The 22,718-nt window shown below is 37.0% G+C and overlaps 1 protein-coding gene across 1 annotated transcript in view; it reads left to right on the forward strand.

The window, feature by feature from the left end:
* Positions 1–22,718, forward strand: part of gramd1a (GRAM domain containing 1A) — a 126,686-nt gene that overhangs the window by 9,067 nt on the left and 94,901 nt on the right. Inside the window, exons 2-12 of the mRNA XM_073847753.1 lie at positions 10,833–11,031; positions 12,891–12,911; positions 13,010–13,094; positions 13,203–13,306; positions 14,628–14,723; positions 14,856–14,936; positions 17,654–17,772; positions 18,520–18,781; positions 20,568–20,730; positions 20,904–21,047; positions 22,463–22,584. Of these exons, the coding sequence (XP_073703854.1) occupies positions 10,833–11,031; positions 12,891–12,911; positions 13,010–13,094; positions 13,203–13,306; positions 14,628–14,723; positions 14,856–14,936; positions 17,654–17,772; positions 18,520–18,781; positions 20,568–20,730; positions 20,904–21,047; positions 22,463–22,584 (1,396 nt within the window). The remainder of the gene's footprint in view (positions 1–10,832; positions 11,032–12,890; positions 12,912–13,009; positions 13,095–13,202; positions 13,307–14,627; positions 14,724–14,855; positions 14,937–17,653; positions 17,773–18,519; positions 18,782–20,567; positions 20,731–20,903; positions 21,048–22,462; positions 22,585–22,718) is intronic.

Below are 22,718 nucleotides of genomic sequence, written 5' to 3' on the forward strand. Positions count from 1 at the left end.
TGACCACTGAATTTACAAAAATCATTTCACTTTATGAAGTGAAAATTTCAACATTGAGTCCGCTTTTGATTAACACATTTATTTTTATTTGAATTGTCGCTCAGTAGGTTTTTTAACCATGTATTACTGTCTTTGGAAGGCTTTCAAACACATTAAAATGCACAAATGTTATTTCTTATTCACATGTACACTGTAAAAAGTTGTCACCATTTTCAATTTAAAAACTTAAGTTCAGCAGCTGCCTTAAACTTGTAAGTTAAATCAACTTAAAACTACAATTAATTTCAACTCGCAATAAAATTAGTTAAAATGACTTGTACTTTTAAGTTGATTTAGCTTAAAATTTTAATGCAGCTGCTAAACGGAAGGTTTCAAGTTCAAACTGGTGAACAGTTACATTACACTACAGTGTAATGCAGGGACTCCCATACTTTTGTCATTTGAACGTTTTCATCCAATATATATTGTGGCGGGAGGGGCAAACGACAGACACAGTGGGTGTGGCGTCAGGCCTCGGAGAGGCTTTTATTAAACAGAAAATAAGGGAAAGTGAGTCCATAAAGTAAAACAGTGTCCAAAATAAAAGGGGAGTCTGGTGTCCTCGGGTGCTGGGGCAGCGTGACGGAACGGTAGTGTTCAGAGGGGAAGGGTCCAGGAGAGGGGCGGAGTCCGGCGGCCGCGGGCGCTTTCCATACTAGCGCCGGGGTGCTAGGGCGGCGGCATCTCCGGCAGGCTCATCCCTCTCGAGCTGTCCGGCGCTGGGGCGGCGGCTTCTGGCGGCCTCAACCGGACCGCGGGTCCGGCGGCTCTCCAAACTCTTGTGGCGCGGGATTCCCTCTTCACCCCCTCCTGGACCCGCGAGGACACCAGCGTGCATGCACGGGGGAAAGAGACCGGTCTCCCGAGGAGAGGCGCGCTCGGGATTTAAACAGCGGCGGTGATGAGGCTTCATTTACATCAGGTGTCCCCATCACACGCCGCCAGCCCGAGCCGATTACACGCCCCTCCTCTCCCCTACACACCCACTCCCGTCGGGAGCCTGGAGAAGGGCGGCGAATACGGGACGGGGTGGTGATGAAAATTAGGGGGGCGGGCAGACGCCTCGCCACATTCCCCCCCCCAAGCGACATCCCCGTCCTAAGGTCGCCGCCCACGCAGGAGTGCTACCTTCCTCATCCAGGCTCCAGCGGTCGGAGTGGGCGGGGATTCCTCTCCAAGGCAACGCTCCCTCTCGCCGCGTACCGGAACAGGGACAGAAAAACCGGTATTAGTCGACAGCCTCAACCAACCGCAGGATAAGTGACTAACTGAAACATCACTTACCCTTCTTGCGGCTGGGAGGCCGTCTCCGTCGTTCCTCCGTCCCTGTCCGGGTTTTCACGAACTTTGGCGAGCGAGAGGGGATGACGTCATCAGGTGTTGCCCACTGCGCTGTCTAAGCCCCGCCTTGCCCGCATTCTCCACCACTGTGGCGGGAGGGGCAAACGACAGACACAGTGGGTGTGGCGTCAGGCCTCGGAGAGGCTCTTATTAAACAGAAAATAAGGGAAAGTGAGTCCATAAAGTAAAACAGTGTCCAAAATAAAAGGGGAGTCTGGTGTCCTCGGGTGCTGGGGCAGCGTGACGGAACGGTAGTGTTCAGAGGGGAAGGGTCCAGGAGAGGGGCGGAGTCCGGCGGCCGCGGGCGCTTTCCATACTAGCGCCGGGGTGCTAGGGCGGCGGCATCTCCGGCAGGCTCATCCCTCTCGAGCTGTCCGGCGCTGGGGCGGCGGCTTCTGGCGGCCTCAACCGGACCGCGGGTCCGGCGGCTCTCCAAACTCTTGTGGCGCGGGATTCCCTCTTCACCCCCTCCTGGACCCGCGAGGACACCAGCGTGCATGCACGGGGGAAAGAGACCGGTCTCCCGAGGAGAGGCGCGCTCGGGATTTAAACAGCGGCGGTGATGAGGCTTCATTTACATCAGGTGTCCCCATCACACGCCGCCAGCCCGAGCCGATTACACGCCCCTCCTCTCCCCTACACACCCACTCCCGTCGGGAGCCTGGAGAAGGGCGGCGAATACGGGACGGGGTGGTGATGAAAATTAGGGGGGCGGGCAGACGCCTCGCCACAATATTGACAAATATATATATTAAATGTGTTTATTGTAATAAGTTAATAATTAAAAAAACACATTTGAATGTTTACGGTTCACTGGCGTTGGTTAATATTCACATAATATTCAGGTAGACAAATAAAATAAGAGTTTTATTTTGAATATTTATTCTTTTTTTTTTTTTTTTACATTTTTATGACTTAGCTTTTTGTTAAACTCACAAACCCCCTGCAATCCTTAACATAATGTAATGCTTGTTACACAACATGTTGTTAATAACAACGAAAGGAATATATTTTCATTTTTCTATCAATATAGTACAATATTATCCTATTTAATTCAATTTGATAAACAAGTAACGTCAAAAGTAATCAAGTATTCTGATTGTATTACTTAAAATGTGTAATGTAATGGATTTCGTTACTAATTACAATCAGTAACAGACTACAATTTGTAAGTAATCTAAATCTACTCAGCTCAAATATGTACATGTTTAATAGTATTAATTTAATATGACATATAAATAAAACCACCAGTAATGCCACAAATGCCATCAGTAGAGTTTAACTTGTATTGATCCAGAACATTCTTTCAATACAAATGAAAATACAAGTGTTCCTTAGTAAACTGGCATTATTCAGTCTACACTAGTAATATGGCATCCTACTGTAAAGCTCTGCTTCATTGCTAGTTCTAATTACAGTGAATATGTCCAGAAATATTTCCAGCCACCAAATTAAACAGAGTCCTGAAGCACTGTAATTAGGTGGGGTTTATTGAGTTCTTTTCATTGAATAACAGAAAAGATGATAGAGTGACAGAAAAGAGACCACAGAGGACGAGTGCTTTTGGCAGTGGAGAGATGGAGGCGGGGCTGTAACTGAGCCGTCTGGCTCTCGTACACATGACATCACTATTACCCAGTGGGAGTGTTCCGCCTTTTCTGGTGATGTCACTGCCGGCCAATCAGAAGCCGCCGTTGTGATGCTGCAGTGAAGACTGTCAGCCAGTAAAAAAGACTAGCTTAGAGAGCGAAAGGTGTTTTATGCATGCCACACGAACAGCTGTGCCCTTGTCCTTCTCATCTACCAACCGGTTTCACTGACCTAGTTCTTACTGTTTCGTTGCTCAGTTGCCCATTTCAAAGACTAGCACCAAAATAAGGTTCTGGATATTGCTTAGCAAGTGTTTATTTATTTATTAGCTTACTAGAACCTTAAACCTGACAAATAGCCAACAGCTCTGAACACAATCCTTGCTAGTCTGAACACAAACAAAGTACACTTTAATGGTTAAGAATTATCATCACCTTTGAAATGATTCAGACATGCACGAATGAGTATTACAGTATGAATCATATACATGTGTTGAATCCACATTTCCTTTATTTGTAGACAGATCTGTGTTAAGAGGTCAAGAGGTAAAGCCTGTCTGTTGCTCACTTGCGTTAATCGTTTTCGCTGACTGTATTGACCTTGTTTGTTTCGCAGTGTCTGTAGGTTGTTTATCTGTCCAAAATCAATGCAAATACCTGACATGCAAGTTTGCAAAACATCAGCTTCAATGAATTATAAATACCATTGTTTATATTTAAAGAACTTTTTCATTACCTCCTAATGTAGTTTAAAATGCCTTCTAAAACCTCTGTGCAACCCATGCAGTTTGATTTGTTTTTCCTTGCCTGTAGTCCACCCTGTTTACATCAGTTGCTTCTTAAGTCTGAAGATTTCATTTGTCTAAGCCTCTTTGGGGTGCTTTGGCCTTTTTGACCATGATGTACTTGTGGTCCCGTGTGCCATATGTCCATATATAAACTTGAGATCCTTTTAGGAGACTTGATTAGTGCTGCTGCATTTCTCAGATCACACATTTTATGCTGTCTTCCTTACAGATACATGTGATTGCAGAAATTGACTTGCTTTGAGCTTCAAACCTTCAGTTGTAGTGGATTATTGCACAGGAAGAGCATTTTCTGTGTTTGATCAATGCCAGTAAAGCCTGAGAAGTGAAAGGTGGAGTGACATTGATCGTCCCGTTTCCTGAGGTCGACAGAACACATATAATTGACCTGCTTCTGTATTCTGCCGTATTTTCAAGAAAATGGGTTGCATCGGAATATACATTGCACCTAGTCAAGAAATAATATAGAAAAACTGTATATTTTAGTTCACCTTACAACAGAACAAATCCTTAATTTAATTGATTGATATTCAGAACTGATCATACAGAATGCATGCTATTTTTTATTTAGTACTGACCTGAATAAGATATTTCACATAAAATATGTTTACATATAGTCTACAAGAGCAAATAATAGTTTTTTGTTTGTTAAACTGTTAAACTGCCTGCTGTTTTTTGGAAAAATCCTTCAGGTCCTACAAATTCTTTAGTTTTTCAGCATTTTTGTGTATTTGAACCCTTTCCAACAATGTCTGTATGATTTTGAGATCCATCTTTTCACACAAAGGACAACTGAGGGACTTATGCAACTATTATAGAAGGTTCAAACGCTCACTGATGCATTAAGTTTATTTTGTCTTCTGGGAAACATGTAAGTAGCTTCTGAAGGACAATACTAAATGTTTTTTTATATTTAGGCAAAACAAGAAAAATGTACATATTTACACATTATTCTGTTCAAAAGTTTTTACCCTTTTTAATGCATTGTGTTCCTTCTGAAGTATCAGTGAGCGTCTGAACCTTCTGTTCTAAACCTTAATTATTTTCTCTTTTTTTCTCTATATGTAAACATCTTTTATGTGAAATATCTTATTTAGGTCAGTACTAAATATATCAGTACTAACATGCATTTTGTATGATCTCTTTTATTTTGATAAAATAATTACCATTTTGCAGATTCTGCAAGATGTATAAACTTTTGACTTCAACTGTATTTGCTTGCTTTAGGATCCTAACTTGAAGTTTCTTGCCATGCAAATCTGTATTTGTATATCTATATGTCTTGGCCTCCCTTCACCCTCTTGCTGAGATTATGGCAGCCTCTCCCAGGAAAACAGATTATGGAGACAACCAGACCTCTGAGGATTATTATGCACTGTACGGTCCCTATACAAACTGGGACTGGGACGCCAAGTTCCCAGTTTTTGATATTTAGATTGATTCCCTTAATTTGAATGACTTTGTCTTTGCCAACTCTAGCAAAGCATTTCAGTCTAGTTATATTGACTCAAGTGCTTTTACATAAACTCTAAGCATAATCCCCTATGGTTTGGCCCTGATATGTGTTGGTAAAGAGAGGGCCACTGCCTCAAACGGTGTTGATTCCCTCCTCCACACAGTACATCCTCTTTTCTCCTCCCCCTCCCCCTCTTACCCAGTGTGTAGGTTGCTTTAGGATAGCCGGAGCGCTCATGGTGTGCACCGCTGTGGTCGTTGCGTTTCACAGGGGGTCCGGTACCTCTTTTGGGATGGGGATATTAAGCGATCGCGTTCTGTTGGACTAGTACGGGCTGCGGATGAACAGAGGACGCAGTGTCTCCAATGCATTCGGCTAGTTAATCTGAATGTACCGTCTGTTGTGTCGGCGCAGTGCCATATTGAGAGGCTACTGTAAAATAAACGTGGGCATCACGCATTGAATTGAGAAAACACCCAATGACATGTTCGAGTAAGTAGCAAATGAGTTAGCTTTTTTATGCAATGCATGCATAATGTTGTTTGATCGTTCACTTTTATCAGTTGTTCTTGCATCACAGTGCAGTAGTAGGTTGTTAAGGCGTTAACACGCATGCAAGTGCGATTGCATCCCTAAACCGCACTGATCACATTGACAATCTATACATGATCTGTCCCTGTGTGCACAAATGCACGTTCAGCACTGAGGATTAGATTGGCGCGTGTTGTAGTTTTACTTTCTGCACGTTCTGCATGCAAATCCCAGCTTTGTTATGCGTTTACTTTATTTAAATGACAAAATGCATGTATGTTTTGCACATTTGCATTGATTTACGCAGTGTAGATATCAGCAGCTGAAGCTCGCGGCATTAGTAGTTTTTTTTTTTAGTTTCAGCATTAGACCGCCCATTCATTCTGTTGACATTGCTGTAGCGGTGTCAGATTCATTTGAGTCGAATCTTTGGAACGAATCATTCGAACCGGTCCAACGATTCGTTTACCCATTTAACCGTCAACAACGAATCAACAGCTCGTTGATTCATTGAACTGAGAACGCATGTGTAAAGAATATGTGAGTTTCTAGAAAGAGCATTTGGAGATTTAAATAATAAACCCCCCAAAATTATAATGAATCAAACTGATTTATTATTTGATTGAATGACATTTTTATCAACACGCATAAGAAACTGAGTGGCTGTCAATAAATCACATTTGTGATTACGTCATGACGCAATAGAATCATTAAATCACGTTTTTGAATCGATTCATCAAAGAACCAGTTTAGAACTTATAATTTAGAATGTTTAGAGTTTAGAATGCCAAAAAAAAATTACAGTTAGGCATTTATTCTGACTATTGATAGGATTTTATTGAGATTACATGCAGTGTTGGGGAGTAAGTTACATGTAACGGCGTTACGTAATTTAATTACAAAATAAATGTAACAGTAATTCGTTACAGTTACTTAGAAAAATGTGTAATTAAATTACAGTTACTTATGTTAAAGATTACAAATGGGGTTACATCTAAAAAATTTCTTAAAAAATCTGGGATATGCTGAATAATATTAATCTGTTGCTTTGCTTGTTTTTTATATGTGCGATGCCTTCTGCTAAGGCCATTTATTAAAGCGGTGCTATTCTGATGCTTTTGATTGGTTTGAATTTGCGGTGCACCACGTCTGCCAATTAGGTTAATCCTCTTTGTCAGCGCCTTCATCGTCCCCTTTGTGTATTCGAGACCAATATTAAAAACATTCATAACAAATTACCTAGTCTGCTAGCTGCCTTTACCAGAAACACTTGTATTTATGAACCCTTTCTCAAAAAAGTATCGCATTTTTTCTCCTTGAATGAGGTTGGTAATGTCAGATCTAACTTGCGATTTTATCACATTAACCCATTTTAATTTTGAGTGTCATTTGTAAAATCAGTGTTTACACTACTGCGTGATTTTCAGCTGAAATGTGACTAATGATTTGAAGGATGAAAATCCGCTGCAGTTTAGTTTATTTTCGAATAATATAGATCTATTTTTCTCAAGGGCTTGAAACTTTTCTTTAGTCTATGATGATCGATGTTGACCTAACGTGCCACCTAGTGGACAAATCTCTCAATTAGTTTGTCCCATTTTGTCTTGCAAAATCGAGCTATCATCTAGTGAAGCATCCCAGTTGGTCACTGAATCTAAGCAGTGTTTTAGATTAAATGTAATTTTATTTAAAACAATAAAAAAAAAAACAATACCATGGATTTTATGACACAGCTACAATGATGGAGTCTGTTTGGATTTGGCTATTTTGTCTATTCTAGAATCTATTCTTTCTTCTGTTAGTGAGAAATAATTATTAGCCCTGTATGGTATAATGATTTCCCTTCACACATAGTGGAAAAAAAAAATAATAGTATGCAGATTTTAACAATTTTTTTATTATATCAGTAAGAAGAAAAAAATGTGTTTTTACTACATTATTATAATCTAGAATTGTGTTTTCTCTTAGATAATTATTTATTATTTTAAATAGATAATTTAGATATTTAAAGAAATCTTTTTGAAGATTTAAGTTTTTCAAGGCATTGTTACTTGCCAGTGTGTCCTGTCATAGCTATGCAAAATTTTGATTTTGTAACAACAGTAAACAATTTTTTGTTATAAGGTCTGGTTTTGTGATAGCTGTACTTTAAAATAAATTAATATAATCTTAATTCAAGTGATGAAAGATTTAGAAATTCTAACAGTAAACTACTGTAAGGTCACACCTGCCTATTATAAATGCTTGAAAATGATTTAGTTGAAAATATCCATTAGAAACTTAAAAGTAATCATAAAGTAATCAGATGTAATCAGTTACTTTACCTTTCTAAAGTAATTGAAAAGGTACACTACTTATTACATTTTAAATAGGATAATTTGTAATTTCTAATCTATTACATTTCCAAAGTAAACTCCCCAACACTGATTACATGCTGCTTTGCTGCTCTTTCAGATTTGCTGACAAATAAAAGCGACGGTACCTGCTCATTCCTTTTGGTTTGCTGTGCTTGCTTACATTTCACTTTTGAAGCCACAAGTTAAGTGTGAAGTGTGTTCTCATGATCCTGCTGGGTTACCTTGGAGACTCTGATATTTGCCCCCCTCTATTCCCTCTGTTACCAAGACAACGTAAGACTAGGATCCAACAGATATGAACAGGCAGAGGCCAAAGTTGTTAAAGATAAAGTAGACTAGTCAATAAGACCTTACGGATGATTTGGTAAATATTAGTGGAAGAGAATTTGAATTGTTGTTATACTTTTTTGGGTGGTGATTCTTGAATTGCACATTTGGTCCCTGCCAAATTTGGATATTTAGTTACGTCCTTGCGAACTGCCACAGTGCTTTTTTTAGTAAGGGTCTGTTGTTACGCCATTGTCTTCTGTGACTCTTCATCTTCTCATCTTGCAGCAGGCGTGTCTAATCGATGTCCTGAAGTGTGGCTGTCTGTTATGTATTTGTATGGTGTTCTGCAGGGTAGTTTTAAAACCTTTCTTGCACTGAACATTCAGTTTGAACTGACTGAACTCATCCACTCAAATGCATTACGTACAGGAAAACTTGTGGCCAAGGTTGGTCAAGGCAGAGTATTTTTCAATGCAGTCCTGACATAAGCTGATTTCCATTAATGTTGAGGTCTTTAATGGTTTGCATTCTCTGTTGTGTAGAAGCAAGTGGTACTGGGGGATTTATTAAATATACACAGTATATTCTTAATTTTTCACTTGTTATTTGACTATCATGTTAGCTTTGTAATCTACTCTTGCCTTGAGGCTCTCTTCTTAAAGGGATAGTTCACCCAAAAATGATTTAACATTTTTTTTGGTGAACTATCCCTTAAATACAGCTTTTTTTTTTTTGCACGGAATTATATATTTTATAGATATTTTAGTAAAATACCTGTAGGTAAATATTGATATGTATTAATATCTATTGTCAGAGTAATGCATATAAATGAAAATAATCAATTAAAGGAGTAGTTGTCATCCAAGATGTTCATGTCTTTCTTTCTTCACTCGTAAAGAAATAGTTTTTTTTTGAGGAAAACATTTTAGGAATTATCCTCATATAGTGGACTTCTATGGTGCCTGTGAGTTTGAACTTCCAAAATGCAGTTTCAGTGCAGCTTTAAAGGGCTCTAAACGATCCCAGCCATGGAATAAGGGTCGTATCTAGTGAAACGATCAATCATTTTCTAAAAAAAAATTTTTTTTATATACTTTTAAACCTAAAATGCCCGTCTTGTCTAGCTCTGCCATGCACATGCATACTCTGTGCAGTCCTGTTCAAGACAGTTAGGGTATGTCGAAAAACTCCCATCTCATTTTCTCCTTCGACTTCAAAACCGTTTTACATCGCTGTTTTCCCTTTTTTTTTTTTTTGTAAAGGGATTTTGACCATCTTTGCACATTCACTTTGTAAACACGGTACTTCTGCAGCAATGATGTCTTCGACATACCCTAACTGTATTGAACCTGAATGCACAGAGTGCAGATGATCATTTGAGGTTAAAAAGTATATATATTTTTTATTATTTATTTATTTTTTGGTAGAAAATTACTGATCCTTATTCCTCGGCTGGGATCGTTTAGAGCCCTTTGAAGCTGCATTTAAACTGCAATTTGGAAGTTCAAACTTGCAGCACCAAAGAAATACACAATATGGAGATAATTCCTGTGTTTGCTTTTCCTCAAAAAATATGATTTCTTTATGACTGAAGAAAGAAAGACATGAACATCTTGGATGACAATGGGGTGAGTACATTATCTGTACATTTTAGTTCTGGAAGTGAATTTCTTCTTTAATTATTATTCTTCCTGAGACTTCATGGTCAATTAATGTAGAACTTGCCTATTTTTAAATACATTTTTACTGTTTTGAATTCACATGGTGACATTGAAATTTTTTTTTTGATTGAGATAAATATTTAACAATATAGGTATAATGTATATGTGTATTTATTTTTTCCTTGTTTGTTTTTGCTGTATCACCCAACCAAAGCAAGAACAACTGCTATTAAGGATTGATTTCACATGCCTTAAAGTCACTATCAGCACTCCTTTGACTAAACAGGTCTCAAATGTCTGGCATTTAAATGTCTCATCAGACTGATCAAATGTTGGTGAACAGATAAGGCTTTGTGTGTGTGTATAGAAGCCCTTATCTGTGTTGTCACCTTTATTTTACTGGAACAGGATTGGAATGCTACTATGGAAATGGCTGTTATTTGTATAAATATGCTCTTTATCCTTGGACTTTGACCTGAAATCATAATATAGGTCGTATCCTGGGTATTATTATTTTTTTTTCCTTCATAAGTGCACTACCTAAAATTCTTCACAATATTAGCTTGAGTCTTTTCTTAACTTACATACTGTATGTTGTAAACTAGAATCAGTTAGTTGTAATCAACACATGCTGTTTGGTAAATAGTGGATGAACCTTGTCCTTCCTGTCATTTCCTAGTACGTGACCTGGTTGCCCTCTTAAGGGTGGTTGAAGAGCAGTGCTGAAATGCCAGATGACTGTCTGTGTCTCCTTTCTGACCTTACTTCTTCTCCGCCTGCAGTACAGCCAGTAATTCTCCGCGCAGCACTCCCGGCAGTTCGCCCTCCCTGCGCCGGCGTGTGCTGGGAGGCAGAGCCAGCGAAGGGGAGACGGGCGGGGACAGAAGCGGTGGGGGTTCAGAGAGCCCCTTGCCTCCTACTCCCTCCTCATCCACCCCCTCCTACCCGCTCGCGGCCCGACACTTCACCCGCAATGCCAAGGTAAGCCACGTTCTCGACCGGTGAGATTGGCTGATGGGCGTCACTCATATAAATGTCTAAATATCGTGTAAATGTCTGATATGACGAGTGTTGCTCTTCCACCCACATACTGTGCAATGTATTGTTGTTCTCTTCTGAATGAATAAGGCAGGAGGAATGCTAGTGTTGCAAACATTTATTAAGAAATTGTTCTAAAAGATAGAAAAATTAAGCTTAAACAGGTCGTAGGTAAAATGTGCATTTTACTTCTGTTATGTGACCCTGGGCCACAAACCAGCCATGCTGCAAGTAACACTGGTATATTTGTAGCAATAGCCAACAATATATTGTATGGTTCAAAATTATGGATTTATGCCAAAAATATTAGGATATTAAGTAAAAATCATGTTCCATGAAGATATTTTGTAAATTTCCTACTGTAAATATATCAAAGCTTGATTTTTGATTAGTAATGCTTTGCTAAGAACTTCATTTGGACAACTTTAAAAGTGATTTTCTCAATATTTAAATTTTTTTGCACCCTCTGATTTCAGATTTTCAAATAGTTGTATCTCGGCCAAATATTGTCCTATCCTAACAAACTAACTACATCAATGGAAAGCTTATTAATTCATATAAATGTATTTGTTTAAATCTCAATTAAAAAAACCAAAACAAAAAAAAACCTTATGACTGGTTTTGTGGTCTAGGGTCTTAAGAAGTGTCTTTTGCTGAACACGTCTGCATTTATCTAATCAAAACTACAGTAAAAACAGTAATATTGTGAAATATTATTACAATTAAAAATATATATATTTATTTTTGAATATATTTAAATTTGTACTTTATTTCTGTGAATATTAATTCTTTAATATATGTATTATATTTATTAATTATTCTGTATTTCAATTAAATGCAGTGAGCATAAGATAGTCCTTTCAAAAATCTTAAACACTAATAATTATTGCAAACATTTGAGTTTTGACCAGTAGTGTACAATAGGGGTTGATTCGGTGTGAAATATCTGCATTGCATATTCAAGTTTGCAGTCAGTGTCCTGAAAACATGCCACACTCACTAGTTAAAACATCAGTAAATTTATATATATATATATATATATATATATATATATATATATATAAATAAGATTAGTTCACTTCAGAATTAAAATTTCAGGAAAATTTGTTCACCATATGCCATCCAAGATGTTAATGTTTTTTTTTTCTTCAGTTGAAAAGAAATTCAAGAAAAAAAAAAACGTTTTTGAGGAAAATATTTCAATATTTATTTTTCCTATATAGTGGTCTTTAATAGGAACCAACAGGTTGAAAGTCCAACTTGCTGTTTCAATGCAGCCTCAAAGGGCTCTACTCGATCCCAGCCAAGGAATAAGGGTCATATCTAGCAAAAGAATCTGTCATTTCAAATTAATTTATTTAAAAAAAAAAAAAATTATATATATATATATATATATATATTTTTTTTTTAACCACAAATGCTCATCTCATCAACCAGCTAGTGTAAGATGAGCATTTGTGGTTAAATGTATGTACATTTTTATTTTTTTATGAAACTGACCAATTGTTTCGCTAGATAAGACCCTTATTACTCATCTGGGATCATGTAGAGTCCTTTGAAGCTGCATTTAAACTGCAGTTTAGACCTTCAACTCACCGATCCCTATTGAAGTCCACTATATGAAAAAAATCCTGGAATGCTTTTCTCAAAATCCCTAAATTCTTTTCGACTGAATAAAGAAAGACATGAACATCTTGGATGATATGTGGGTGAGTAAATTATCAGGAAATTTTAATTATAGAGTGAACTAACTTTTAAGCTGAGCTTGTTAAATTCAATGTGTTTTTTCCTCTTTGTTTCAGAAAATGCAGAGCTGGTATAATGTAAGTATCCTGGGGTCTTTGGAAGTTCATGCATTAGTGTTTTGTGCTTTAGCTGACAGTGCTGGTTTCCTCCACTCACATCTCTCTCTGTTGTATAGGTTCTCAGCCCTACGTACAAACAGAGGAATGAAGACTTCCGTAAACTCTTTAAAAAGCTGCCTGATACAGAGCGTCTCATAGTAGGTGAGTGTCACTACTTTGATAGTAAAAACAAGAAATATAATGAGTGCAGCACTGTGTGATGATCACATGGCTTCTGGTTGTGTTCACTGTATTTTGTTTCATATCTAGACTACTCATGTGCACTGCAGAGGGACATTCTGCTCCAGGGCCGTCTCTACCTGTCTGAGAACTGGCTCTGCTTCTATAGTAATATCTTCCGATGGGAGACCACGGTAATAAAAACATTGACTTTGGCTGCGACAACAAATCGATTATGATTAATATTAAAAATAATCAACAGTGATTGAACCTATATGCAATTAATACAATTTTACATTAACAGTATATGTTTAAATGAGAAGTTCACTTCCAGAACAAAAATGTACATATAATGTACTCACCCCCTTGTCGTCATAATTTTTTTTTTTTTGAGGAAAGCATTTTAGGATTTTTCTCCATATAGTGGACTTCTATGGTGCCCCAGGTTTGAACTTCCAAAATGCAGTTTAAATGCAGCTTCAAATGGCTCTAAATGATCCCAGCGGAGGAAGAAGTGTTTTAACTCACATGATCGGTTATTTATTTTTTTTAAATGACAATTTATATACTTTTTAACCTCAAACACTCGTTTTAGGGTATGTCGAAAAGACCCCATCTTATTTTCTCCCTTAATATCATTTCAAAATCGTCCTACATTGCTTTTTCAACATACCCTAACTGTCTTGAACTGGAAAAAGCAGAGTTCAGGCAGCACAAGACAAGACCAGCGTTTGAGGTTAAAAAGTATATAAATTGTAATAAATTGTAATAAAAAAATAAAAAATAAAAAAAAAGATTGTTTCGCTTAATAGGACCTTCTTCATTGGCTGGGATTGTTTACACCCACTTTTGGGATTGTTTGAAGCCCCATTTAAACTGCATTTTAGAAGATCAAACTTGGGGCACCATAGAAGTCCACTATATGGAGAAAAATCCTGAAATATTTTCCTCAAAAAACACAATTCCTTTACGACTGAAAAAGAAAGATATGAACATCTTGGATGACAAGGAGATGAGTACATTATCTGTAAATTTTTGTTGTGGAAGTGAACTTCCACAACTCCTTTAATGGAAATAAAATGGAAAAACAAAAAGTACTCTCTTACATAAAAATGAATCTGTAAATAATCACACAAATATATTTGTAATATATTTGTTAAAATACATATGTATGTATTTTAATATTTTTTTGCAGAGATTATAGCATACATTACACTTTACTGATCAAATGATTTGATTTGGGGGGGCTCTAAGATTTTATGTTTTTGAAAGAAGTGTCTTTTGCTCCCCAAGGCATTTATTTGTTCCAAAAAACAGTAAAAAAACTGTAATATTGTGAAATATCTATTTTAATATATTTTAAAATGTAATTTATTCCTGTGATAAAAAAGCTAAATTGTCAGCAACCATTATTTAAGAAATCATTTTAATAAGCTGATTGTTTGCTTAAGGAACATTACATCATTTTACATCGTATAAATCTTTCATATTCTTTCTCTCTCTTTATATCACCAGATAACCATACTGCTGAAAGATGTGACCAGTCTGACCAAGGAGAAGACGGCCAAGCTCATCCCTAACGCCATTCAGATTAGCACTGAACACGAGAAGGTACCGTGCTGCAGACATCGGATATGCATGCTAAAATTACCATTAATGGATTTCTTTTGTTAGCTGCATTTTGAAACTCCTAAGACAATAAGTATTCAGCCTTGTATTAAAATCCGATCTTGCATTCGTCAGCACTTCTTCACGTCATTTGGGGCGAGGGATCGCAGCTACATGATGATCTTCAGACTATGGCAGAATGCACTGATGGATAAGGTGAGAATCGTACTAGTGACTGCACAAATTTTATCTGTATGAAAAGACACAGCCATTTGAAGTCTTCTATCAGAAGCAGTGCTATTTGTTGATGTGAAGACTATTTCATTTGGCAGACGAACAACATCGCTTGGCGATAGTCCATGACAGTGATGCGCGGGTTGATCCAAAATGAGCGGGTGCCCGAGTCATCTAAAAATATTTTTAATGATATTCGGGTCGCGGTCGGTCGGGTCGTTTGAAATAAAGATGCCAGTTAAACCTTTGTAATTTATATAGTACTAGACACAATTTTCTATGAAATACATAGACCTACACTTTATTGGCTGAATAATATTTACCTTTTGAATGTTGAGCGTTATTAACTGTTGAATAAATGCTGACGCGGGACAAAATGCCCGATTTCCCAACACGTTGAACTGAGCAATGCCATTGTACCATTTTAATAGTCTACTTTTAAACGTATATAGCTCAGTAATGTCGGTTTTATGTATTTTCTGAGAGGGGGTGGGATTTTTGTTGGGAAAGTCGGGGAGAGACGCACACTTCGATTAGACTGGATAAACACATGCAGCATCTTAATTATTAAGAAAATGGTATTAATAAATGTCTCGAATATTTTGATTATTAGACACATTTCACTATGCCTTTTCAAATGCCTAGGTCTGTTTAATTTCCTTAATTAGAAAATTTCTAGCACTATTTTTAAACGTTTATTCAAGCAATATAAATTATCTCATGTATAGGCCTATTCTTGTTTAAAACCAGGGGATTAAAAACGAATTCCAAGTAAAAACTGTATTTTTTCTTTACATTTCCAGAGCGTGAAACAAACGAAATTAAACATTATTTAATAAATTCAAAGCTCTATAATTTCCTTATTCATTTGATACAACTATTATAGCTATACAAATATAAAATAATATTATTTCGTCATATTCGTGATTCCTGAATTTATATATGAAAACTTCGTTTTGAAGTGCATTCGTTATGTTTGTATAAGAAAATTCGTTAACCTAGCCTATTAAGTTGATTTAATATTCTTGATCATTTTTAGAAGAAGTTAAAAGTTAAGAAAAAAGGAATTAGCTTGTAGTCTATATATATTTAGGGCTATAGGCTAATCTTTTTCTGAACTTTTATTACACTGTAGATCGAAATAAAATAATTCCTGATCATATAACATCGGAGAATCACTGACATAAGTTAGAGTACTTCGAAAACGAAACTATTTAAATCTGTATAAAGGAAAGATAAATCACAACTAGAACAATCTGTATTTTTCTTGTAACCAAGAAGATTTCTTTTGACAAAATTACCTAATTAATGCTGAATGATGTTTGACAGTGAACGCATCTCCACCGCATAGCCGCATATAATTGCTGGTTTCAGTCGCAAATATTAAACATGTGGGTCAGGAAGCGGGTCGGGTACAATATTTCCTTTTTGTTTTTGCGGTTCGAGTTGCGGGCGGGTTGCCCGCGCATCACTGGTCCATAATAATTAACACATGGCAGGATGTAGGTGGTGACTACAGATGCATTGCAGTGCAAGGCTATATCTTCCGCAGGCTTGTTTGTTAGAACAGAACACTTATATAAAGTTACTGCAGCTTATATTGTTGCAACTAATTGTTTAAACAACTGCTACATTACCTGAAATGTTTCCTTCCAGCATAAGCTTTAGTTAAATAATTAAAATTTGCAAAATGCATACATGTAAATGAAAAACTAGCTTGAAAGCCTTCAACAGTAGGTTATTATTTTTAGATAAAAGCTCTGTTCCAAACACTTGTAAGTTGCCATTCTAGGCAGGAATTTTATAATAAGTATGCCAATTCCAGAATGCATTGCAATAAACTTCGCTGAAACAACGAACAGAGTCAGTGGGAATGTTGATTGTAAATATAGTGTTATTAATAAAACAGCAGTAAAATTAAAATAACTAATAAATATAAATAACTAATTAAAATAAAACTTTAACAGTGCTTCAGTGTAAAGTTACATGAAGTGTAAGGTTAGATTTGTTAGTATTTATTTATTAGTGTTTTTTTATCATATATAGTAAAGGGGACATTCTGTTAACCAATTAAGAGTTAGATTTTTACTGTAGTTTGTACAATGTCTTACCGGTAAAGACATTGTAAAAGTTATTAAGTTATTACTTTTTTTGTTTACAGTGTACTATTTTAAATTGGTTTTGTGTCATGTTTTTTTTATTTTAACAAAATGATGTCATGAAATTGTACTTTAAAGTGTTAAAGAGATAATTCACCAAAAAAGGAAAATTCTGTCATTAATTACTCACCTTCATGTCATTCCAAACCCGTAAGACCTTTATTCATCTTTGTATCACAAAGTGTGAAATTTGAGAGCTTTCTGACCCTGCATAGACAGCAATGCAACAGACACTTTCAAGGCCTAGAAAGGTAGTAAAGATATTGTTAAAATAGTCCATGTAAAATCAGTGGTTCAACCTTAACGTTATGAAGCTACAAGAATACTTTTTGTGTGCAAAGAAAACAAAAATAACAACTTTTCAACAATTTCTTCTCTTTCCTGTTATTAGAATCTTAATTTTAGGGTGAACTGCCCCTTTAAATGCTGTGTCACTACCTCTGCTGCCTCACAGAAATTATGTTGAAGCAGTTTTTAGCTGGGAAGTGCCCTGCACTGAGGTTTCTACTTTGAAAAACTGACATTATGTTTTTCCTCCAGACTTTGTCTCCTAAAGAGCTGTGGCACATCGTTCACCAGTGTTACGGCACTGAGCTGGGGCTCACTAGTGAAGATGATGACTATGTCTCTCCTACTGCTGAACATATGAATGGCCTGCTGTGAGTCCACACTGAGAGGAGTCTGTTTATGAGATTTTATTTATTAAATTTACCTCAGGAAACAAGGACAGGCAGAAGGTTACAGTGTACCTGTATCTGTTTGTATTTTTAGGCTTTAGCTCAAATTTATATACATTACTAGAATATTATTTTATATGTATTATTTTACTGACCTTTGAAGACAAGGACAGAGAAGGTGTATAAACAATGTACCATGTGTAAATTCATTTATCTATATTTATTTTATTTTTAGTTCAAGAAGGCCATATTATATACATTACTAGAATTTTGTTTATATATTTTATTTATTAGATTTACCTCAGAACACAAGGACAGGCAGAAGGTGCCTGTATTTTTCTTAATTTCATTTTAATTTTTGCTTTTAGGTAAAAGGCTATAATACAATTCAAAATATATCTATTTTTTTGTATTAAATCTACCTAAAGGACAGACTAGTCTTTTTTATTTTATTAAATTTATATTTTGAATGACAATTTTCCTCCTTTATGATCCTCGGTATTGAATGTACCATTTTTTTCTACTTTACCTCCAGATTTCTCTGGTTTTTCTGCTTAGTGCATAGTTTGCTGTCACTTAAGGTTGGCCAAGTTGCTAAATACTAAATAGTTGATATGTAAACATGTTGAAATGTCAGTATTTCTTCATGCTTTGGTCAACGAGTTCTGAGTTCTGTACATTAGACTATGACAACCCTGATATTTACATCTGTCTGTTTCTGTCCTGTAGGCCAGGTGAGGAGCCGGTCTCCGTCACTGACCTGCTGGATCTGGGATCAGTGCCGGTGGCTCTGGTGGGCTCCTCTCCACCCTCATCTGCCTCAGTTCTTCCCTGCGCTTCAGGATCCTCACCTCCGTCCTCCTCTTCCTCTTCCTGCCAGCCTGTGGAGGTGCCATCTATTCGGCCCAGCATCGAACCTGAGCCCAGTCCACCCAGCTCCCAAAGCTCATTGACCCCCACCACAAACACTGGAGCTGCCCTGTCCTCAATTGTAAGCATCAACCAACTGTGAAATACCTGCTAGAATGGTTTTAGAAATATGCTGCTTGTGTACAGAGTAAGGTTGTGACAATAAATCAAAGCACTGCGAATCGAGAAATAATTCTGCATCGATTCTGAGATTTTCTAAATGCATCGTGATTCTCTCTCAAAACGATTCTGAGCTTAGTTTTAACAGTAATATATAATGATGTCTGATTTGTGAGTAAATTATCCTTTCGAGTCAGTTCTTTTGAATTAATCTGATTGATCACTTCCAGAATAAACAATTCCTGATAATTTACTCACCCCCATGTCATCTGAGATGTTTGTCTATCCTCTTTAGTCACAAAGAAATTAAGGTTTTTGAAGAAAACATTCCAAGATTTTTCGTCATATAGTTTGCTTCTTTGGTTCCCAAAGGTTTGAACTTCTGAATTGCAGTTTCAATGCATCTTCAAAAGGGCTCTACACGATCCCAGCCGAGGAATAACGATTTTATCTAGTGAAATGATCAGTCGTTTTTCTTGAGAAAATAGAAAATAATATACTTTTGAACCACACATGCTCATCTTGCATTACGCATTACGTAGTCATGTTAAAAAGTTTTGAAGTTGGAGGAGAAAATGAGATGTTTTTTTTTCAATTCCCTAACTTTTTAAACTGAAGTACACAGATGGAGAAATAAGCGCGTGTTACCTTTCCAACGTGATTACATAATGCTTACATTCGTCACAGAGCTAGTGCAAGACCAGCATTTGTGGTTAAAGTACATTTTTATTTTTTAAGAAAATGACCCTTATTCCTCGGCTGGGGTCATGTAGAGCCCTTTAAAGCTGAGATTTAAAAACATCAACCCATTGAAGTAAACTATATTTAAAAAAAAATCCAGGAATGTTTTCCTCAGAAAGCTAAATTTCTTTGCGAATGAAGATGTCTTGGATGACATAGGAGTAAATTATCAGGAAATTGTTATTCTGGCATTGAACTAATCCTTTAATGATTTCTTAGCAAATCTGTTTGTAAATAATAATCATAATTTAGTTAACAATCATAATTCAACTGAAACATTATCCCAGCAAACATTTACACCCCTGGTCATGTATTGTAGGCATTTACCATTTTTTTTAAAGCATTTTATTGTGATGTTTCATTGTTTGAGGCAGTGTTATTTTACTTTAATTTATATAGTCAATCCAAAAATTATTCAGACACCAGATGTAATTTTTGATATTTTTTACTAGTGGGTGCAGGGCACTATAGTTAATTTATGTAAGTGAGAATAGCCAAATAAAGTAAACTGTGACATATTATACCCTAAAATTCTTCATACAGTGGACTACCAGAAAAATTAATGCATTCTAGGACCAAAAACTGAACAAAATTAAGCATTTCTTGGTAATTGGTCAACAAAGTATTGATAGTTGTGTAAATATTGTCATACTAACAGTTGTCTGAATTTCTGGTTGATGGTAATCCATTACATACCTTTCTATCAAAGTTTTCTGACATTATCAAGATGAATTTGTTCTGACACAGTTTAACTCTTGAGTTCTTGTCATATTGTAAACTATAGCGAATGAACTGATAATGTGAGAAATGTTGAAGGTTAGTTTGAGTTTTGATTTTGCTTTTTATTTGTGTATTAGTTATTAGTTTTTGAATATTTATGTTTAGCTTTAATGTTTTATATGTAATATTAATATATCTTTTTCAACTAGATTTCAACTAATAAAAACGATTTTAGACATTTTAACAATAACAGCACTGTTTTAAGAGCGTTTATTCTTTTTTTATAGATCTTGGAAGAAGGCGAGGACAGCCAGTCAGAATCGGCCAATCAGTCACTTCAGTCTCCTCCCACTCTCCCACACAGCCTGGGAAACCTCTCCTCATTGGATATCACCAATGATGAGGAGCTCCCAACTGACCCCAGCAATTCCTCTGACACTCAGGAAGAGAGTGAGTGCTTGTATATCCTCTTTGTTTCTCAAAGCAAACCGCGACCTTTATTTCTCAAATTAAAACAAAGATTTGAAAGATTTAAAACCACATTCTCTTGAGAGTAGATAAATATGTATTAAATAGCTTTGTCCTTGACAAGGAGTTCATTTTAACACGTTTCATCTCCACAGGTGAGGTGGAGTCCTTCTGTGCGGATCTCAGTGGCCGGTTGCATATCAACACGGTTGTTCGCATGAGCGTGGACAAGCTCCATGACCTTCTGTTCTCAGACACTCACTTCATACAGCACCTCTTCTCACAACGTCACTTCACCGGTCAGTTCAGATTTAAAACTGTCATTTTGTAGCTGAGTTTGCTACTTTTACATAATTTCCAAAACCTTCTCCTTCAGCATACTTGCATTAAAATACTGCCCCTAGTGCAGTGTTGTTTTTGACAACCATCTTAGATTTAGTCTTAGTCTTAGTCTTTTGGACTAAAATGCTTATTAGTTTTAGTCCAATTTTAGTCACTTCTATATGTGATAGTTTTAGTCCAATTTTAGTCGACGAAAAGTCAAAAAGGTTTTAGTCTAGTTTAAGTCAAAAAAGGGGAAAAAGTAGTCTTTTAACAAATTATTGTAGGTCAGTAAGTATTTTGCTGTTGGGTAGTGTCACTTATAAGTTGTGAAAATAGCAGATCTATAGTTCAACACAATGTGAGCTTCCGGATCGACTATTTTCACCAATAATTACAATAATGAAGGAATGGTTTTAGACATAAAAGACATTTGAAATACACCCATAGGTCCTCTCGCCGTTTGCGACCACCCATCATGGTTAATCGTCTGTCTGTCTGAGTGTGACGTCTTGAGCACGCTGTGCGCTGCACACCAGGTGGTGGGCGTAACCAAACATGGATAGAATGCTAAAACGGCTTGCCATATTAGTATGGCAAAGAGTATTTAATGCTAATGCGGCTTGCCATAGCGACAGATACTTTTTAGGTTGTAATTGGCATGCACAATAAGCAGAAATGTCATGCATTTTAAACGTCTGACGGACCACCCACTAACATTTTCGTCTATTCTCGTCTCGTCAACGAAAACTCACACACGTCTCGTCATGTTTTAGTCATCAACGAGTGATTTTTACTTCGTCATCGTCTCGTTATCGTCATGAAAAAAAGTGGCGTCAACGAAATTATTTCGCCATCGTCTTCGTTGACAAAAACAACACTGCCCTAGTGGACTGGTGTTCCTGCTTGCATTTAATCATTGACTGTGCTTCTGACCACTCTATGCATGGCTGCTTTCTGATGCTTTTCCTGCAGCTTTCAGATCCCACGTGTCCTCTTTCCCCCTCTCTTTTGCTCTTTTCATGCTGTTTGTCCTATAGGGGCGGATAATAAGATCTTGACTATTTGGTTTCACTGTGTTCTATATAGCATAAAGCACCATAGCCTCGTTTTTCTTAGTTTTTTTTCTTGGTAACTTTATCTGCTTTGTACAGCAAATTGCGTCAAAAATATTCATGGCAGATTAAGGAATGGTAGCTTAGATTGCACAGTGTGAGAAGTGTTTTCTTTCTCGCACTGAGCTCTTTGGCTATGTTGTCTGCATGGATAATTGCCCCCTTCCCTGTGCCCCTGCTACTGCTCTGACTGTAATCATCCACCCTTGTTTTCCCCCCGTCCTCTAACTGTTCTTTTCCTCTTTCTGCTCTCTCTCTCTTTTGTGTGATTGGTTCAGATCTCTCTGTGCACGAGTGGCAGCAGGACAGCAGCAGTGGGAACAGCAGTAGAGTTCTGAGTTACACCATCGCCATCAACAACCCGCTGGGCCCAAAAACTGCTCCTGTGGTGGAAACACAGGTGGGTCCACATAGCTCTTTTGCTTTGTTTTGATCTCAGCTGTTCCTTCATCTCAGCTGATCACCTACATTCTTATTAAAGTGATAGTTAATGGAACAATGGGAATTTTGTCATCATTTATTCACCCTCATGTT

Source organism: Garra rufa, chromosome 9, assembly GCF_049309525.1.
Source record: "Garra rufa chromosome 9, GarRuf1.0, whole genome shotgun sequence".
NCBI lineage: Eukaryota > Metazoa > Chordata > Actinopteri > Cypriniformes > Cyprinidae > Garra > Garra rufa.